Source organism: Galeopterus variegatus, unplaced genomic scaffold (assembly GCF_000696425.1).
Source record: "Galeopterus variegatus unplaced genomic scaffold, G_variegatus-3.0.2 Scaffold151, whole genome shotgun sequence".
NCBI classification, from domain to species: domain Eukaryota; kingdom Metazoa; phylum Chordata; class Mammalia; order Dermoptera; family Cynocephalidae; genus Galeopterus; species Galeopterus variegatus.
The window spans coordinates 664,058-682,373 of NW_007726262.1; the positions used below are offsets into that span (position 1 = coordinate 664,058).

General features: G+C 40.1%; 1 protein-coding gene across 1 annotated transcript in view; it reads left to right on the forward strand.

Moving 5' to 3' along the window:
- SLC26A8 (solute carrier family 26 (anion exchanger), member 8) overlaps window positions 1-15,881 on the forward strand; it is a 48,692-nt gene extending 32,811 nt beyond the window's left edge. The window contains exons 10-19 of the mRNA XM_008591965.1: window positions 822-899; window positions 4,127-4,222; window positions 4,973-5,079; window positions 5,161-5,230; window positions 5,660-5,752; window positions 5,876-6,007; window positions 7,788-8,159; window positions 10,998-11,052; window positions 11,153-11,337; window positions 14,693-15,881. Of these exons, the coding sequence (XP_008590187.1) occupies window positions 822-899; window positions 4,127-4,222; window positions 4,973-5,079; window positions 5,161-5,230; window positions 5,660-5,752; window positions 5,876-6,007; window positions 7,788-8,159; window positions 10,998-11,052; window positions 11,153-11,337; window positions 14,693-15,160 (1,656 nt within the window). The 3' untranslated portion in view covers window positions 15,161-15,881. The remainder of the gene's footprint in view (window positions 1-821; window positions 900-4,126; window positions 4,223-4,972; window positions 5,080-5,160; window positions 5,231-5,659; window positions 5,753-5,875; window positions 6,008-7,787; window positions 8,160-10,997; window positions 11,053-11,152; window positions 11,338-14,692) is intronic.
- The last annotated feature ends 2,435 nt before the right edge of the window (window positions 15,882-18,316 follow it).

An 18,316-nucleotide genomic window follows, 5' to 3' on the forward strand; every position in this document is an offset into this window, starting at 1 on the left:
TGTTTTATGCCACCCATCATTCCTCATCACAGTGGAAAATGACACTCCTTATATTTATATTACTGTTATTACTAGGGGCTTAAAAAATGGGAATTTACCAATAGAGGTATCATGAGTTCAAGACTATGTCCAAGAGCCTTGGGATTATAAGGAAACTGTTTCTTAGCTTTCCATCTTTATTTGCCAAGTGAGAATCACTTTATTTACCAAGTGACATTGAGCCAGAATAGCCAACCCAGCTGGGATAGGATCCGGAGCTGCTATATGCAGCCTGGACTCATGTTTGTAGCTTTTTTTTTATTGCACTGAAACAGAAAGAAACTGAAGCAGGAAAATGAAGCACCGCTGAAGCTGTTAGGTGGGAAGTTATCCAATCTCCAAACAGGAAAGTAAGATGTGGGATATTTATTATATGGGAGGTAGAAGGTTGGGATTTTAGGGCTGTAAGTGAGAACTTTACTAGGGCTTTCCTAAATTGTGCAAGGAGAGGATAAAGTTAGGAGGGAATGCAAGTTAGATTTTATGAGACTTGAGTTTCATAGCCCAGAGCTTTGGCAATAAAGATTCAAATACCCAGGACAATTTGTACATTTTCAGAGATCATTCATGCATTCATTCAGCAAGTATTTTTCTTGAGTACCTAGTATGTGTTCAGCACTTTGATAAGACCTGTAAATGTCGGTTGAACAAAAATCCACTTATGCTGAACCCAACTCCTTTAAAAAAAAATGACATGCTTCTCACCAAGCAGAAGGCCTCGGTTGCAGACAGGGACCAATACATTCCTGATGGTTTCTCTCCAATCGGCTCTGTCTCCTCAGTTTGCATCTCTGGTAGGCGCAGGTGTGATGCTGCTCCTCATGGTGAAGGCGGGAAGCTTTTTCTACAAACTACCAAATGTAAGTAGAACTGATCAAATAAGTCAAGAAAGACTGAATCTCCAGATTGCATCTTGGTAGGGCATCTCTGTGGAGAACTGGCGTTTGGCTTGTCCCTAGTGGTTGATCCGGCCCATCTCTAGTCCCTTTCTTTTAAAATAATAGTGTTTATGTCACAGTGTTGGGAGAAAATATGAGGTTAAATACTTCAAAAAATTTGTGGAAAAATAGATTTGAAAGATAATGAATCTTTCCATGAATTTTTTGAAGTACCCTTGTAAGATAATATGAGAGATTTATATTTTTATATAGGGCATATATATGAGTGTCAGGCTTATAGTAAGCACTCAAGAAAATTAGTTATTATTGTTATTATTATCATTCTCATTAACCTCCTTTTTACTACTTAAGCTATAATGTAAGCTTTACCAGTAAAGATGCAGTGAAAAATGATCAAAATAGACTTCAGATGCCAGACCCCTGTTACCAATACAGGCTTGGAAACTCACTTTGCATTCATGCCATCTGTTTTCCTCTACTGTTTCCAGAAGGCTTGTTCTGCATTCATGGGAATTCAGTCCCTGCATTGCTGCCTCACTGCTTCTCAATTAGTTCTTGGCGCTAGAAGGCAGGTCTGAAAGTTGAGTCTTAACTCACTATTCAGCTAGGTCCCTCTATATACAAATGTACCATTTCTTCCCTTTGTGTGAGACTGATCACCTTGAGCTTAGAGATGTCAGGTGTGTTCATTACTGGCTGTAATCAATTTGTTCCAAGTTATAATATAGATCCATGGTCAGTGACCATCATTTCCTTTTAAGTTTTCTTCATGTTCCCTTTAACCGTTTTTATATAGTACTTAGGGAGGTGGAAGGTTTCTTCCCTGATGTAGCAGCTTGGTTACACACTGCGGTGGGAGTCCCTGACGCTGGAGCTGTTGTAAATGTTATCCCCATCATTCTGAGCACTTCCCTTCCACCTGGGAAATTTCAGGTTTTAGTAGAGCAGCAACACCACAAGGTGGCTGCTGCCTCTGCTCTTGTGATTCAAGGATCCTGGAGCCAAGGCATGGAATCTACACAAGGAGGGTGGGATTAATAAGCTTATGTTTAACATCCAAGCTGTCCTCTGATTCCCAGCAGAAGTCATCTCCAGAATTCACTGAAGGGTAGTGATAAAAGTAGGTAGCACTCCTTTATTACAAACATGTTGGGGACAGAACACCCCTTGCTATTGGCTAGCCATGTTATGTCACTTTATTTTTATAGCATCTAGTTAGCATGTTTCTGGGTGAGAAGATATGAATACAATCAGATCAATGGAATATCTGAATTACTATAACAATTGAAGTTATCTGAGCATTAAACTATGAATGACTTCTTTCTTCCTCGAAAAACTGTGGATAGCTTGTTGCAAAATCTTTACTGGAATCATTATGGAGCATCCTGGCTAGGATCTCAACTAGTTATAAGAAGACCAATGCAAACTTTGAAAAACATGATACAAAATAGTATACTCAATATTATAACAATATGTGTAAAAAAATATATTTAGAACATACCAAAATGTTAACATTGGTTATCTCTTGGACAATGGAAATTATGTATGTTTCTTTTTTACACTATGAGCATATTTTACCTAAATATTCAGAAGGGTAAAAGTTTTGATATATATTGTGTTCTGAAAAGATTTGCTGTCTCTCCATACCCCCTGCCTCAAGTCAAAAAAGTCCATCAAAAAAGCTATGAAGTTGAGTTTCTTTTCTTTCCAGCCATGTCTCTGTGCAAATTGCAGAAAGTTTAGAGAATCTTGACTGTAAAGAAGACGGTATGCTTGGAAAGAGACAATTTCTACTGATTCCATCTTTGCTCTTTCCTCCCGTACTGCCCAGCTAGTCACTGGGTACTCTCCGAAAGCCCAAGTAAGCTTGGACCCAGCCATTTCTGGTGATAGGATCACCCCTAATTCCTAGGCATATAGAGGAGAGGATGGCTAGGAAAAGCCTGAGAAATGATAAACTGATACAGGGACTTTATGAACACAAGAACATGTGTCTTAAAGTAGGTTAGATTCTATTTTGAGGCCCTGGTGATTTTTATATTCATATGAGTATAGATCTTCATTTTCTCATATTTAAGAAACTTTTTTTCCCATTGAGAAAAGTAGAAATGCTCATTTTTAAAATTTTGGAAAGTTTGTAGTAATTGAAAATTTCATTCACAATCACAAATAAACCACTATTAACATTTTGGCATATATCCAGCCAAAATTATTTTTTATGAGTAGATATCACTTTGCATGGTTGTTTAACCATACAATTTTGTATTCTTATTTTTTATTTAATATATAGTGCAATACTCCCTATATAACATTTAATAACTTTCTTATTATTGGAAAATTAGCTTGTTTGCATTTTTGTTGTTATAAGTAACACAATGAGTAATTTTGTACATCTACCCCTTTCTATATTTAGAATAAATTTCTAAAAGTAAAACAAAACTGTGTGAAAGCATATCAGCATTTCTTGATATGTTGCCAAAAGGGCAGTGCTTTTTCATACTAAGCAACCACATATAGGATATTACCAATATTTTTAATTTGCTAATTTAATTTGGTGGACAAAAAATGGTTATTTTGTTAGTGACATAATTACAGTATATCATGATTAAACTTGAATAAAAGCCCAATTGAAACTTTTTGAGTTTCTGTGAGTAGAAGTTCTCTTAATTTATCATTCCTTCTGAGAATGATTTCTGGACAACACAGGTGACATAGATATGTCAAGCAAACGAGACAAGGTAAGTCCAAGTAGCCAAAGCAGGTGCCAGCTCCCTGTGGGTCTTGTCCCGCACACCAAAAGTGACAGCACTGAAACAGAAGGGGCCAGATGACTGTAACATTTGTCTACTCTTCCTCTCACTGTCTATGTGAGTAATAAACTAACTACCTGAACCTAAAAGGGACCTGTTGTAGCTTTACTGGCTGAATCAGCCAGGCCTTGGCCTTGGCCTTGGCCTTGGTCTGACCTTAACTTATGTGTTTGACAGATTGTGGAGGAGAGCAGAGAAAAACGTGGAGAATAGTTATTTGATTGGATAATGAGTTGGAGCATGGACATGGTACTCATGAAATGTCAATGCAAAATGTCTGAGTGGAAGGCTTGCTAACTTTTTGTGGTTCCTTTGTGGAGACTTGGGAGTTTTACTCCCAGAAGGGAAAATGAAGCAGGGTTTATCTTTTCCCCACAGGCTGTGCTGGCTGGTATTATTCTGAGCAACGTCCTGCCCTACCTTGAAACCATTTACAACCTACCCAGTCTGTGGAGGCAGGACCAATATGACTGTGTGAGTGTAGATGTCCTGGCTAAGGAAGGGAAGGATAAAGGGGAAAGTTGGAAAGAGAGAAAGAGAACAAATAAAAGAGATCAGCCATGGACATGAAGAACACTAGCAATTCTTTGATGCCTAGTACTCTATTTTTGCTTGAAAATGGGAGTCAACACTGTTGGTGTATGAAAACATGGAGACTTCATTCCAACTATTGTAAAATTAAATAAAAGGGATTAATTAAGTGGCCACAGTTACATGCAAATCTAGTAAATAGAGCTTGTCATTCATTGCATATCTGAATGACTTTTAATCTAGTTAATGTAAATACATTCCAGGATAGGAGACACAAATCCTAATAAGAGAAGGAGGTGTCTTGCCAGGCAGAATAGCTGCTGGAGCACATAGGTCTTAAAATAGCAACTAGCATTTGGTGAGTATTCCGGTTTGCTCTACGAATGGTATTTCTAATCTCAACAAAGCCTATAATGTAGATGTTATCATCTCATTCTGCACATGAGGAAAGTGAAGTTTCAAGAGAGAACTGGAAAGAGCGATGACCAGGGATACATAAAAGAATTGCTAGGCAGCCTTGAGGTCCCAACTGTTTGCAAAGGCACCAGTCCATATGGCTGTGTATTTTTTTTCTCTAACTCTCAGGTGTAGTAAGGGAGAGGGTGAAGATGAATTGAGAGATAGGGCTGGTAATTTTCTCAGTTCTGCTTGTTTTCATGGTCTTTCTTTTCCCTTCATTCCCTTTTCCATAAGGCTCTCTGGATGGTGACATTCTCAGCTGCAATTTTCCTAGGACTGGACATGGGACTGCTTGTTTCATTAGTTTTTGCTTTCTTCATCATCACTGTTCGTTCACACAGGTACTTTGTCTCAGATAATAGGAGGTTAGCCATGGCAAGGTAAGGCAACTACAACCTAAAGTCAAGTGCATTTCCTTTCAGAGCTAAGATTCTTCTCCTGGGCCAAATCCCTAACACCAACATTTATAGAAGCATCAATGATTGTCGGGAGGTAAGAATCCAAACCAGTTCCTCTCCTTTGCCCAAGGGATGGGATGGACCAAGCCTGGAGCTTTTTTTTTCTGCAAAATCCCTTTGCTGTTGTTTGCTGCACTGCAGACACACATTTACAAAGGAGGGGGAAGTGAAGTACAAGGGTAGAGGCAGGTTCTTAAGTATCCAAATCCTTACAGTACCGCAGCCAGTTAAAGATAATTTTAAAACGTACTTTAAGGAGAGGAAAGCCAAGAAAAAAAGAGGAGTGAGGGAAATGGAGTGGAAAAGAAGGAAGCAGGAAAAGCAGGGGTGAAATGGGAGGAAAGAATTTTCTTGCCTATAATAAGAAAGAATACAGTTTCTCCAGAAGTTTATAAGGAATTATTATTTTTACTCCATAAAAGAACTGAGAAATTTCCCTCCACTTCACATTTTTGTCTTGCAGATTGTAAGCATTCCTGGGGTGAAAATCTTCCAGTGCTGCAACTCTATTACATTTGTAAACGTTTACCACCTAAAACACAAGCTGTTAAAAGAGGTACCCGCTTTCCTCCCCTGCCTTTCTCTACCTGCTCTGCTCCCCCCACAAGCATCCCTCTCCCATCCTGTTGTGTTTTTCCACCACTAACCCTCTACATGAGACTCCTCTTATATCTTTCAGGTTGATATGGTAAGGGTGCCTCTTAAAGAAGAAGAAATTTTCTGCCTGTTTAATCAAAGTGATACCAACCTACAGAACGAAAAGATTTGTAGGTGTTTCTGCAACTGTGATGACCTGGAGCCACCGCCCAGGGTTAGAAATGCTTCTTTACTGTATTTTTCTCCACTTCTATACAGTTATTTCACTTAGCATAATGTCCTCAAGGTTCATTCATGTAGTTATTTAAAAAAATTTTTTAATGGAAAATTTTGAACATATGCAAAAGTTGAGAAAATATAATGAGCACCTATGTCCCACCATCAGCTTTAATATTTATCAACTCATAGCCAATCTTGTTTCATCTATACCCCCACCCACCTATAGTCCCTCAAGAACACATTTTTGAAGCAATTCATGTAGTTTTAAATCAAATTAGGGAGATAACTCTCTATTAGTGTGACAGAAAAGACTATATTGTATTTTATCAGTTCTAAATTATACATTTTTTCACATCTCAGAAATTGCATCATGCAATCCCATGATGTGGCATAGTTTAATTTTCAGCATTTTTTTCCCATTCTTGATAGTACAAAAAATAGTGGTACATCTTTAGATCGATGGAATAGGGTTGTAAACCATACAATACAGTACATTGCTATCTTCTAAATTGTGTGTTTAGATTCTAATAACTCTAAGACTTAAGGTAAGAGGAAATCGGTATGAGCTCAAAAAGACAGAGAAACTTCATGGTAGCAATGGACTTGGGCTGGGCGGGAAAGAAAAGTTTGGACTGATGTTGGGTAGGGAAAAAGAGGATTCCCAGTCCATGGACAGGCCTGGCAAAAACACCAAGGTAGTAATAAGTGTGTTCTCAGGATAAGAGGCTTGGCCTGGGATGTAAGGTCAAGCAGACATGGGATGAGGTTATCATGAGAAAGACAAGAATGTACAGAAGACGAAAGAGAGAAAAGGGAGGCTCTTAGGGAATTTCCTTTGCCTGGAGGAGCTTACATCTCCCTGCCACTGGGCCACGCGCTCCTGTCCCCCAAAGGCCTGGCCTCAGTGACCTTTAAGACTCAGGAAACAGCTCTCACCTTTGAACTGTAACATTATGATCTATCCACACCACTGTTTTTGCTATACAATATATACTATCTTGTATAGTTTTAACCTTTAAATTTTTAAAATTTATATCACAAGCAACATTGTTAGAATAACAGATTTTTTAAAAAAGAAACACGACCCAGAATTATACCACTGTAGCAAATGAATTATTTTCATTTTTCCATATGCCTTACAGTTCTTGTCCACGTATGTTGTTATTTATCCCCTTAATGCACAGGTGCACTTTCCCCAGGCAGATGCTGGTTCCGGTGAATGCAGAATCCACATTCACATCTTGCATGTCATTATATTCCTGGTCCTTGGTACTGTCTCTGGGCCTATTAGGAGATTGAAAGGGGTGGGAAGTAAAGACAGCCCTGCCCCAGTCATTTTTGTTTTCTTAGGGAATTCTGACAGAAGACTGTTGTACTGATCAAAGAAGGAGGTGCTGAGAAAGGAACCGATGGAAAGAAATACTTCACACAATGTATTAGCAGGCACTGGAGACTAATTAGGACCCAGGGATGAGGAAAGGAAATAAATTAAAGATGACTTTACGTCTGGCTCACTAAGACAACGATAATGTCGTTGATGGACATAGAAAGTTGGGAAGGGGATGCTGTAAGTGGTAAGGATAAGCATGAATGTTGGTTGAGTCATGAGCTTGAAGTGACAGTGAGATATCCAAGTAGCAAATGTACAGTTCCTAGTCTGGGAGAAGTTTCACAAGAGAGAGGGAAGTGAGCTGGTAGATAGATACAGCATCATTGCAAGTACTTCCAGCCCTTCTCTGAGTCTTATCACAGTCCTCCCATAACTGTTGTCCCAGATTGTTTACACAGAACGATTTGAAAATAAACTGGATCCCGATACATCCTCCTTTAACCTGATACGCTGCTCACGTTTTGAGAGCAGGAACATGAGCCAATCCGTGTCTGATGACCAAGTGCCATACACAACATCTTCCATATCTCAGAGAAATCAAGGGCATAACTATGAGGAGATGGAGAAAGTTCAGCTTCCTACTAATCCCTCAAGAAACAGTTCGCTACCACTGCCTGACGCTATGGAAAGTCATGGGGGGAGTAGATTGCTCATCCCTCACTCAGATGTGCCTCGTTTACCCAGCACCCACACCATCATCCTGGACTTCTCCATGGTACATTATGTGGATTCACAGGCTTTAATCATATTAAGACAAGTAAGTACTGAGGAAGATTTAGCAAGAGCTGTGATTCCTTCCTACCACCTCCACCCAAACCCAATCCTGAATGAATCCTGTTAGTCACTGTTCAGCTGCTATGTGATTGCTAGGCCACCAGAAACTTGGACACTGAAGGTAGTATAAGGTCAATCAAAATAAAAAGACAAAAAACCAACTCTGATTTGTTGAACCTGACATTGGTTCAGTAAGCATGGCACATTATTCTTTCTCATGGAATGAAAAAAATAAACTCAACACCATTGAAACCATGATCAGCGCCATGCCCAGTGACTCCCAGTACATCCTGGGATTTAGCTGCAAATCTTTTCAAGGAATAGGTCTGAATGCTACAGAAAAAGGCTCACCAAGAATTCTCTACTGTTCAGCTGCTCTGAACCAGGCACTGTAAAAAAAAAAAAAAAAAAAAAAAACACTGGCCTGTCTTGCACTCAGATTTGAAGAAGTTGCGATGAAATGACACTTCAGGCTCGGGGCTGCCTGTCCAGTACCGGTAGGGTCTTCTCCATGTCCCTCTTTGTAGACTGCATCTTCAGGTGAAAAAGACAAGATTTTTCTTTCAAAAGCTGTGTCCCAGGGTGCTGATTTCTCTCCCACTCTCGGGTTTCTCTGACACTTCTCATTTCTCTCCTTCCTGTACAGTACAGACAGTTTAGATGCACAACTAACCATATCGGTTTCATTGTTTAATGCCATAAGTACAGTATATTTCTTCCAGCCAGCTTATCTAAGTTTACAGCACTCTATCTCACTCTTGTTCCTATTGGTGATGGCTCAGGTTTAAACAGCCTGAACACTCATTTCCTGGCTCTGACTACACCCACCTTTTATTGAGATGCGCTCCTTTGGCTGGTTTTCCTTCTTTTATCCTCAAACCCTATTTTATCATACTTTCTTATTCCTAAAGGAGTATGATTCTCTCTTAAGTGAGTCCAGCTCCTCTTTGGTCTGAGGCATTAGGAAGCTTTTCGTGGCAGAAAGAATTCTGGTTGGTAGTCTGGGATGTATGCTCTGTCCTGGCTTTACTGCTCGCTGTCCATGTGACCCAAGGTAAGTTATTAACTTGCACTGGGTCTTGGTTTCCTCATCTATAAAATGAGAGCTTTGGAAGAGATTAACATTAAGAGCTTTCCCATCCATAAGATCCTGTTTTCCCATCCCATTTTCAGACTCAAGTATATTAAACAATCTCTTGTCATTTGGGCTTTTCCATCTTAGGTGGTTCTACCAGGCTGTTCTCTTCTCCCAGTCATGTACTGTAGTTGTTACTTTAGATTTCATTCCACCCACATTGTCAAATGCCTACTACATGCCAAACTGAGTTGGACACATGTATATACAGTATCTCTTTAGTTCTCACAACCACCCTGAGAAACAGGCCATATTTCCCCTTAGGGTCTGAGGCTCACAACTAATAAATGGCCTGTCCAGCATTTGAACTTTAAGCATCTGACTTTATAGCATTCTTTTCCTCTTTTCCATAGTATGGTTGGGCCAGCCTCTCCTGTCTCTCCTGTCTTGCCTCCCTTGTTGTAGAGGCACCATATGTCCTGGATCTTGGCATCACCCATCTACACCTGGCCTATCGGTGATGACTTTCTGCTCCATCCCCATCCTGGAGGCCATGTCATGCACCTTTACCTTACAGCCTTCAGACATTCATGGTGCACTTTCACATTCTGAAAATACAGGTTTCTTCATTCCCTTTGGAATTGTTCTGTATACAACCTTACTGGAGGAAATCGTTATGTTTTTTGTTTACTTTATAAATGAAAACTTAAACCTACTAAGAAAAATCCCAGCAGTCCATTCTTACTAGAGACAACCACTCAGATTCAGCTTTTCCTAATTCATGGGATTTCCCTTTCCCATTGCTTGTCACTTAGAGTATATCTGTTGTGGTCCTTTACCAAATGACTTTTATGACTTACCAACTGATCCAGAATGACTCTTCTCATTTCCTCCTGGTCCTGAAAGAAGCAGAGTTCGTTTTGTTTCTCTTGACACTTAAACTTAGTGCTCAGGATTGGAGTCTACTCAATCTTAGAGTATTAAGGTTAGTAAGACTTGCTTTGAAGTAAACTTCAAGATTTATTGCCCCTGAGCATATATATAAGTTAAAGTAAACTTGAAGTTAGTATCTGATGTTTACTAATCTGATACTAAGTAGCTGATATTTTACTAAAGTCAAATGCAACTTTGCAAAGCAGCTATGAATGTGACCCTCAGGTTTCTAAATTCCGTTCCCTATGTGTCACAGCCATCTCTGGGCCACGTCTTGCCTCCTCTGCTCATCTCCAGGGAGAAGGGGTCACATGCAAACACTAAGAAATAATACCAAGATATAGTTGTTCATGACAACTCTCCAGAGTGCTTCCATCACACCTGTGCCTGTCTCTATCCTAGGCTTTCCTCACATGAACGTTCTCTAACAGAACATTGTCTCTTTATGTAGTCTATTTCCCCCCTTGAGACTAGAAGCAACCTTCCCTCTCACTCCCCACACCCATATGAGATGGACTGATTCTCTTTTGTATTTCCAGCACTTTAGACATTTCCTGGCATATACGAAGGTACTTCGAAAAGTTCGTGGAAAGATTTGTATTATCTTTCATTTATGTTTTTCCATGAACTTTTCAAAGTACCTTCGTAGAAGTCCACTCATCGAATGTTTATAGAGCTGAATTGGGATGCAAAGAAAGGTACATATACCCAAGACAAGTGGATGGCTGAAGGGGTTTTAAAACTCAGCTAATTAGAAGGCCCTTTCCTAGTGAGTCTGAAGCTCTTTGACACTGATTTACTCTCTCCCCACAGATGTGCAATGCTTTCCAGAAGGCCAGCATTTTGGTGCTCCTTGCAGGGTGTCACTGTGAGTAATCTTTCATCCTGGGAGAGGGCTATGTTTTGCACTTTGGGTCCTCTGCTCCTCAGATGTCTAACACTGTGTGTGTTCTGGATTTGGTTTGTAGCTTCTGTAGTGAGAGGATTTGAGAGAAATGATTTCTTTGACGATGGCATCACCAAGGCCCAGCTGTTCCTCACCATCCACGACGCTGTGCTGTTTGCATTGTCAAGAAGGATTCCAGATTCCTCTGAGTTAAGCGTGGATGAATCTGAGACAGTGATACGGGAAACCTACTCAGAAACAGACAAGGTTGGATAATGTGAAGCATCGGAGCTGGGAGGAGGGGTTGAAGCAAGGCATGGGGTGGGATTTATTCTGTGGGTTTGGGGGAGTGCCTGATCAGATAGAGATGAACGATGTCCAGGAAAGATTTTCTGGCACCATATGGCTATGCCAGAATGTGAGATGTTAAAATGCTCCCATACCAATTGGTAAATAGTAGTGAACCTGAGCCCCCAAGTGCCCCCACTGCCATGACGTCTGGGTCCCATTCAGGACACTTCCCCAACTCAAGAGAGGGGTTTACCCGACCCAGCAGAGGCCTCAAGGATCCTTTTATAGTAATCTTGGTTAGTGCCTGTGCCATACCAATTGCTAAATATCTTAAATATCTCCCCCAGCTATACTTTTAGAATCCACCCCCACCCCACCCTTGGGATGAATAATAAAATTGATGAACTAGCAGAAGTTTAGATCTGCGTGTCTCATATTTTGGCTATTATTTACATTGTGGGTAATATGAGATTTATTAAACCTGACCAAAATGCAAAAGGGAATGATATGAGTCAGAATTTTTAGTCATTTATTAATACTAAGTAAAGATCTGGACCTACTTCAGCATTTTCAAATCAGTATCTGTGTAGATTAAAGGTTTCCCCAAAAAAGAAACTAAAAGCACAGATGGACACCAAAATATTATCTCAATGACTTCCCAAAAGGCCTCACCTCTTAATACCACCACAATGGGGATTAAGTTTCAGCATGAATTTTGGACACCACACATTCAAACTATAGCTCCATCCAACCATCTATTGAATAAACCTTCTTTTCCTTACTGATTTTCATAAAATATTAACATTTTTATGAAAGTTCTAAGTTTTAAGAAGCTATTTTCATATAATATTACATTCTTATGAAAGTTAAAGTCTATTGCTAGCTTAGTTTTTGGTTTCATTGTTCTGTGCGGCTTCAGTATCACACTGTTTTGATTACTACTACTTTATAATACATTTTAACATTTGGTCATGAAGTCCTGTGTCATCACTGTTCTACTTCAAAATTTGCTGAGTCATTTTCACAGATTTATTCTTCCAAACCAACTTTTGAATCTCTTGTCTAGTTCTCCCCGACCCCAGGGGGGGAAAAAAAACCAACCTGTTGGAATTTTCATTTAGAATTGCATTAAAAATATAAAATAATTTGAGAATTTATACCTTTACAATATTTGTTCTTCCTATCTAGGATCATGGGCTGTCTCTATATTTATTCAGTCTTCTTAAATGTTTCAGTCACAGTAAGGTTTTGTGACTTTCTTCATTTAAACAAATCCTAGATATTTTATATGTTTCATATCTATATTGTTTTTTAAAATAAATCTTTTTCATTATATTTTCTAACTGGCAATTGCTAGCACATAGAAAAGTCATTGATTTTTATTAAATTATTTGGCCACTTTTTGTGAATCATTTTATCAATCCTAAGAGGTTTTGTTGTTATCTCTTGGATTTTGCAGATAGAAAAATATTTTCTAAAAATAATACTAAGGGGCCGGCCCGGTGGCGCACTGGATAGTGCGCCGCTTGGGAAGTGCGGTGGCGCTCCCGCCCGAGGGTTCGGATCCCACATACAGACCGGTTCCCGCTCACTGGCTGAGCGAGGCGCGGGAGCAACGCCGAGGGTTGCAATCCCGTTGCCGGTCCCCGGTCCGGTACGGGGGCAACACTGAGGGTTGCGATCCATTGCCGGACACGGAAAAAGACAAAAATAAATAAATAAATAAATAAAAAATAAAAATAATACTAATTTCTTAATTTCCAATTATTAGAATTCTTATTTCAATATCATTTATTATTGCATTAGCTAGACCTCCCAGAACAATTTAAGTAGTATTTATGAGTCTTGTCTTACTCCTGAATTTAATAAGAAAAGCTTCTTGTGTGTCTCTATTAAAACTAGTGGTAACAATTGGATTAAGATGGACATTATTTACTATGGTTTTAAAAGTATTTTCCCAGTTTACTAACATTCTTATCAGGACCTTATTAAGACTTAGTATTGAATATGTCCATTTTTTTCCTGGCATTTAAGATAGGGAAGACGAGGAGAGGAGCAAGCTCTATTTTGGATGTATTAAATTCAAGGTGCCCATTACACATCCAAGTGGAGATGTCAAGAATGGGAGTGGGGCTGGCCAGTGAGCTCACTTGGTTAGAGCATAGTGCTGATAACACCAAGGTCAAAGATTCGGATCCCCGTACAGGCCAGCCACCCAGAAAAAAGAAAAGAAAAAGAAAAAGGAATGATGAAAGTGGATGTATAAACCTGCAGGTCAGGGGAAGGGTTATAACCAGAGTCATTGGCATACAAATGGTAATGGAAGTTATAAGCCTAAATAAAATTATTTATGAGGAGAGTATAAATGGAGAAGAGAAGGGTCCCAGGGTCAAGCCCAGGCACGCCAACATTTAGGAGTCTAGCAGAAGTAGAGGAGACAGCAAAGGGACCAAGAAGAAGCAACCAGGAAGGGAGAAGGAAAAGCAGAAGAATGTTACATGATGGAAGAGAAGAAAATGTTTCAGGAAGGGTGAAAGTGGTTAATTTTGTGAAATGCTGCTGCAAGGCTGATTCACCAAGCCTTGTGGGCACCTGCTATGTGATAGGCTCAGTGCCTGGTACTGGGAATATCAAGAACTAGACACTGCCCTACCTCAAGGAGCTTACAGTCTAGTAAGGGATAAGTTTGTAAATAAATAAGGCAATACATTACTGTTACCATGATAGAAGTGTGAGTTAGGTACAGCTGGAAGACAGTGGAAGCTGTGATCCTGGCTGGTCATGTTTGATCTGAATCTAGAATGATGAATAAGTGAAAGTGAATGCAGACAAGATGGAGAAGGACAAGGCAGGCAAAGGCAGCAGCATGAGCAAAGGTAAGCAGTAGTCAGGCAATTTTGGGTAACTTTATGGCTAGAGCAAAGGGCGGGGGTCACAGCTGGAGATAAAGCTAAAGAAAATGGTAAGAGGCCAGGTCACAAATAGCCTTACACATCCCGTTGAGGATTGCATTGGGGGTAGGCAAGAAAAGTGAGATCAAGACGGCAAGAGTTTCAAAATGCTGTCAAGACCATTGCTGTTTAAATGGCTGATCATAAAATCCAGTCTAGCTAGAAAAAACAGAGAAATCAGAAGTTAGGGATTGACTGAGCCTGAAGAATAGTGAATAACTGAGAAATCAAATGGTACAAAGAAGATAAAAAGCAGATTAGGCCAGAAATATTTTCTACTTTGCCAGGAATCCAAGTCCTGTTGTATTCTGAAATTCCTTGATTGCTCAAAAGTTAAATTTAATTGGAAATTTTAACCCATCTAATTGTGTGTATTTCAGAAAGACAACTCAAGATATAACATGAGAGGAAGTTTTCTAGAAAAACCAAAAAATGTAAATCCAGGCTTCACCAAGCTCCAGGAGGCAGGAGAAGAGAATTCAGAGCTAGATTTGATGCTGGATCACATGCTGGAGTCAGAACAAGAGCCTGGGCTGGATACAGACCTAGACCTGGATCAGGAGCTGGAGCCTCAGTCAGAGCTGGAGCCTGAATCTGAGCTGGAGCCTGAAACAGAGCCTGAGCTTGAGCTGGAGCCTGAGACTGAGCCTGAGCCTGAGACTGACCCTGGTCTGGAGCTGGAGCTGGAGATGGAGAGGGCACCCGAGCCCAAATCCAGGCCAAATGCTCATACTCATTTTCAGCAGCGGTACTGGCCTGTTTATCAGCCTGTGGCTCCCAGCTCCCAGTCTCAGACTCAGCCTCCACCACGGTCAGCGGAAAGGAGACATCAACATAGGGATTCATAACCATCCAAGTGCAGTGACAATGAGGATGCCTGGGAGATGAACTGGAAATAAGGGGTCAGACAATCTTGGCAAATCCTCCCCACCCTAAAGGGGTAGCTTAGTCAAGAGACCTAGATTGGGATACAAACTAGCAGTACTTGCTTTGTGACTCCTCCACCTACTGGCCTTCTTCCTTGCTCAGCACTGGGATCACACTCCCAGATCGCATTACTAAATGCCAACATATCTCTGAATTCCCTATCCAGGCTCCCCACTTTTCACCTTCAGCAGATGTTCTAGAGAAGGATTTCCTTCTTCACATGCCCCACATCTCTGGGGTTTGTGCCAGACCATCTCTAACTCACTCCTCTCATCTCTGTTCCCCTTACTCCAAAGAGGTGAAGCTCAAATAAAATATATCTCTAGTTACATTTGGATCCTTCCTGAACCTTCTCCCTTCTCTGTATTCTGTATCCCTAAGGAAATGTCAAATGGGAGGGATTCCAGAAGGGAGTGGGTATGGTGGAGAAGAGATGAGCAAGAAAGAAAAAAAATTAGGTAGGCTTCGTATTTTATATGCAAGGTATCTTCACTGCACTGATGCAGGAAGTGGGGGGAATAGGCAGAGTACCTCATAGGCTGGTGGTACGCGGACCTGCTAAGTTGAATGTACTTTTGCTGTCACTCCCAGAGGTCAAAATCTTATCCTGCCACTAGTTTCATAAGGCCAATCAGCTGTACCAATTGATGAGAATATTAGCTTTATAGAACTCTCCCTGGTTTTCAGATTCACATCGACTATTGCTTCTTTCTTACAGGTTTTTAAGATATAGGCAATCTGCAATCTGTACTCCTGGTGGACCAAACTTAGTTAAAATCTATGACAGACACAAACCCATTAGGGGTTGAGAAAGTCAATCATTACTAGTTTTTGTCAACATCCATTCAAAAAATTTCCCCCTTCCCCATTAAGTATTAAACTATGCCCAGAAGAAAAATATAGACCTCTGGGCAAAGGTATACGAAATCCTGAATTTTATTTCCAATTCAATAAACATGATGACTCCTGCTTGGGTACTCAATTTCTCTTGTTTGTTAGATAAAATAAATCCTTGTTGAAATATAGATGTCTATTATCACAGAACTAGCATATGCATTCACTCATTCTACAAGCATTTTGTTAAGCATCTGCTACATGCATAGCACCTTAAATTGTGGGATAGATGAAACAATATTATCCCCCCTTTACACATGCACAAACTGAGACTCAGACTCAGTATGATCTTGTACCTACAAAAAGAGGTGAGGGCTCAAGTCAAAAGCTTCGTTTTTTATGTTTACTCAACACATTTTTTGAACTCCTACTATGTGCCAGGTACTGTCCCAGCTGCTGAAGATAAAGAATGAGCAGAATATATGACAAAAATAATTATAAATTGTGATAAGTAACTTGAAGGTAAATTACAGAAAACTCTAAGGGCATATATTAGGAGGACCTGACCTAGTCTTGGGTATCAAGGAAGTTCTTCCTATGGCAATAACATGTGACGTGGGATCTGAAGGATGAGTAGGAGTTAGGCTTAAAGCAAGTTCCAGTGACCACTAGGAGGGGGGAAGCCAAATGGAGAACCAAGAGCAGTGACCCTGGATGAGAACAGAAGCTGAGCGTCCAGGGACACAGCCAGATGGAGCCTATGGCATCAATGGCTCAACTAGAAATTAGGTCCAACCAGGAATAAGTAGTCAGGGTAGGAGGGAAAGGCACAGAAATCTGTCAAAACCAAGAAAACATTTCATATTTATAACAGGAGACTAAGAAGTGCATGGAGAGCCCAGTTTCTGTGGACTTCCACCTTCTCACTCCAGTTCCCTTTTAGTCCCATGTCTCCTTTAGAGGAGGTCTTTAAACACAGAATCAATGGCTTCTGATACTTGGGCAGTAAGTGGTAGAGTCTAGACTTTGGTCCTTTCTGCAACAACTGCAACATGGCTAAATCTTGGCTCTGATGCATGACCTCAAAAAGACCAACCAGATATTTGGACTATAGTTTATCTTTAAAAAATATTCTGGTTTAAGGGCTGGCCGGGTAGCTCAAGTTGGTTAGAGCATGATGCTGATCCAAGGCCCAGGGTTGGATCCCTGTCCAGTCAGCCACACACACACACACACACACACACAAAGTAAAAAATATTCTGGTATAAACCCATAGCATCCAGCCCCTCCCATACATAGCATCTAGTAATCAGATAAAAAAAAAAAAATGGCTTACCAATTATAAATAGTACAGCATTAAAGAAAGGATAGAAGTGAGTAAAAATTCAAAGGCTAAGTCTTCTTCCAAAATGCAGATCACCTGAAATTATAAGGTGTTTCAAACTTTAAAAAATGGTGTAGTTTGGGTTGCTTAGCTCACTTTTCACAGCATGGTCGTAATTACAGGTTTTATGTCTCTAATAAGAAATTGGAGAAAAATCTAAAAACTGCAAGACTAGTAAAGACTGGATTTGAAAGTATAAATGTCTTAGCACAAATCCCTTATTACTGACCAAAAAAGCCTCAAACTTCCAAAGCAGCTTGTGTTCCACAGTAAATGGGGTTTGAGGTATAATTTTTGTATGTGAAGATTTAAGCGTAATCTACAGAACCTCAGAAAAGTAGGTTTGGGAAAGAGACTGGTCAAAAAATAAGTGACCCCAGGTACCTTTCTCTAAATATGTTGAGTGTCACAAAGCCCAAGTACTCAACTATATTGCATCTAGATTCCACTTTCACTTACAGAAATAGAGAAAGTTATAGCATAATCCAAGATTATTAATGATCTCAGGGTCATAGAATCTCAGTGCTTGGAAGGATCATGAGGGCTGCCTCGTCTACTTTCCCATTTAATTCACTGCAATTAAATTTAATTCAACAAACATTTATTGGAATGCTCACTGTATCCTAGATACTATGTGTTTCAGTAATCTTTTGCTGCATAACAAACCATCCTAAAATTTAGTGGCTTGAAACAGTAATCGTGTGCTTGCTCATGATTCTGCAATCTAGGTTGGGTTTAGCCAAGCCCATTCATGAAGCTGCAGTCATTTGGAGATTCAACTAGGGCCAGAAATCAAAGATGGTTCTAATCATATGTCTGACACCTCAGCTGGGATGGCTGGGAGTTCTGGAGGCTGGCC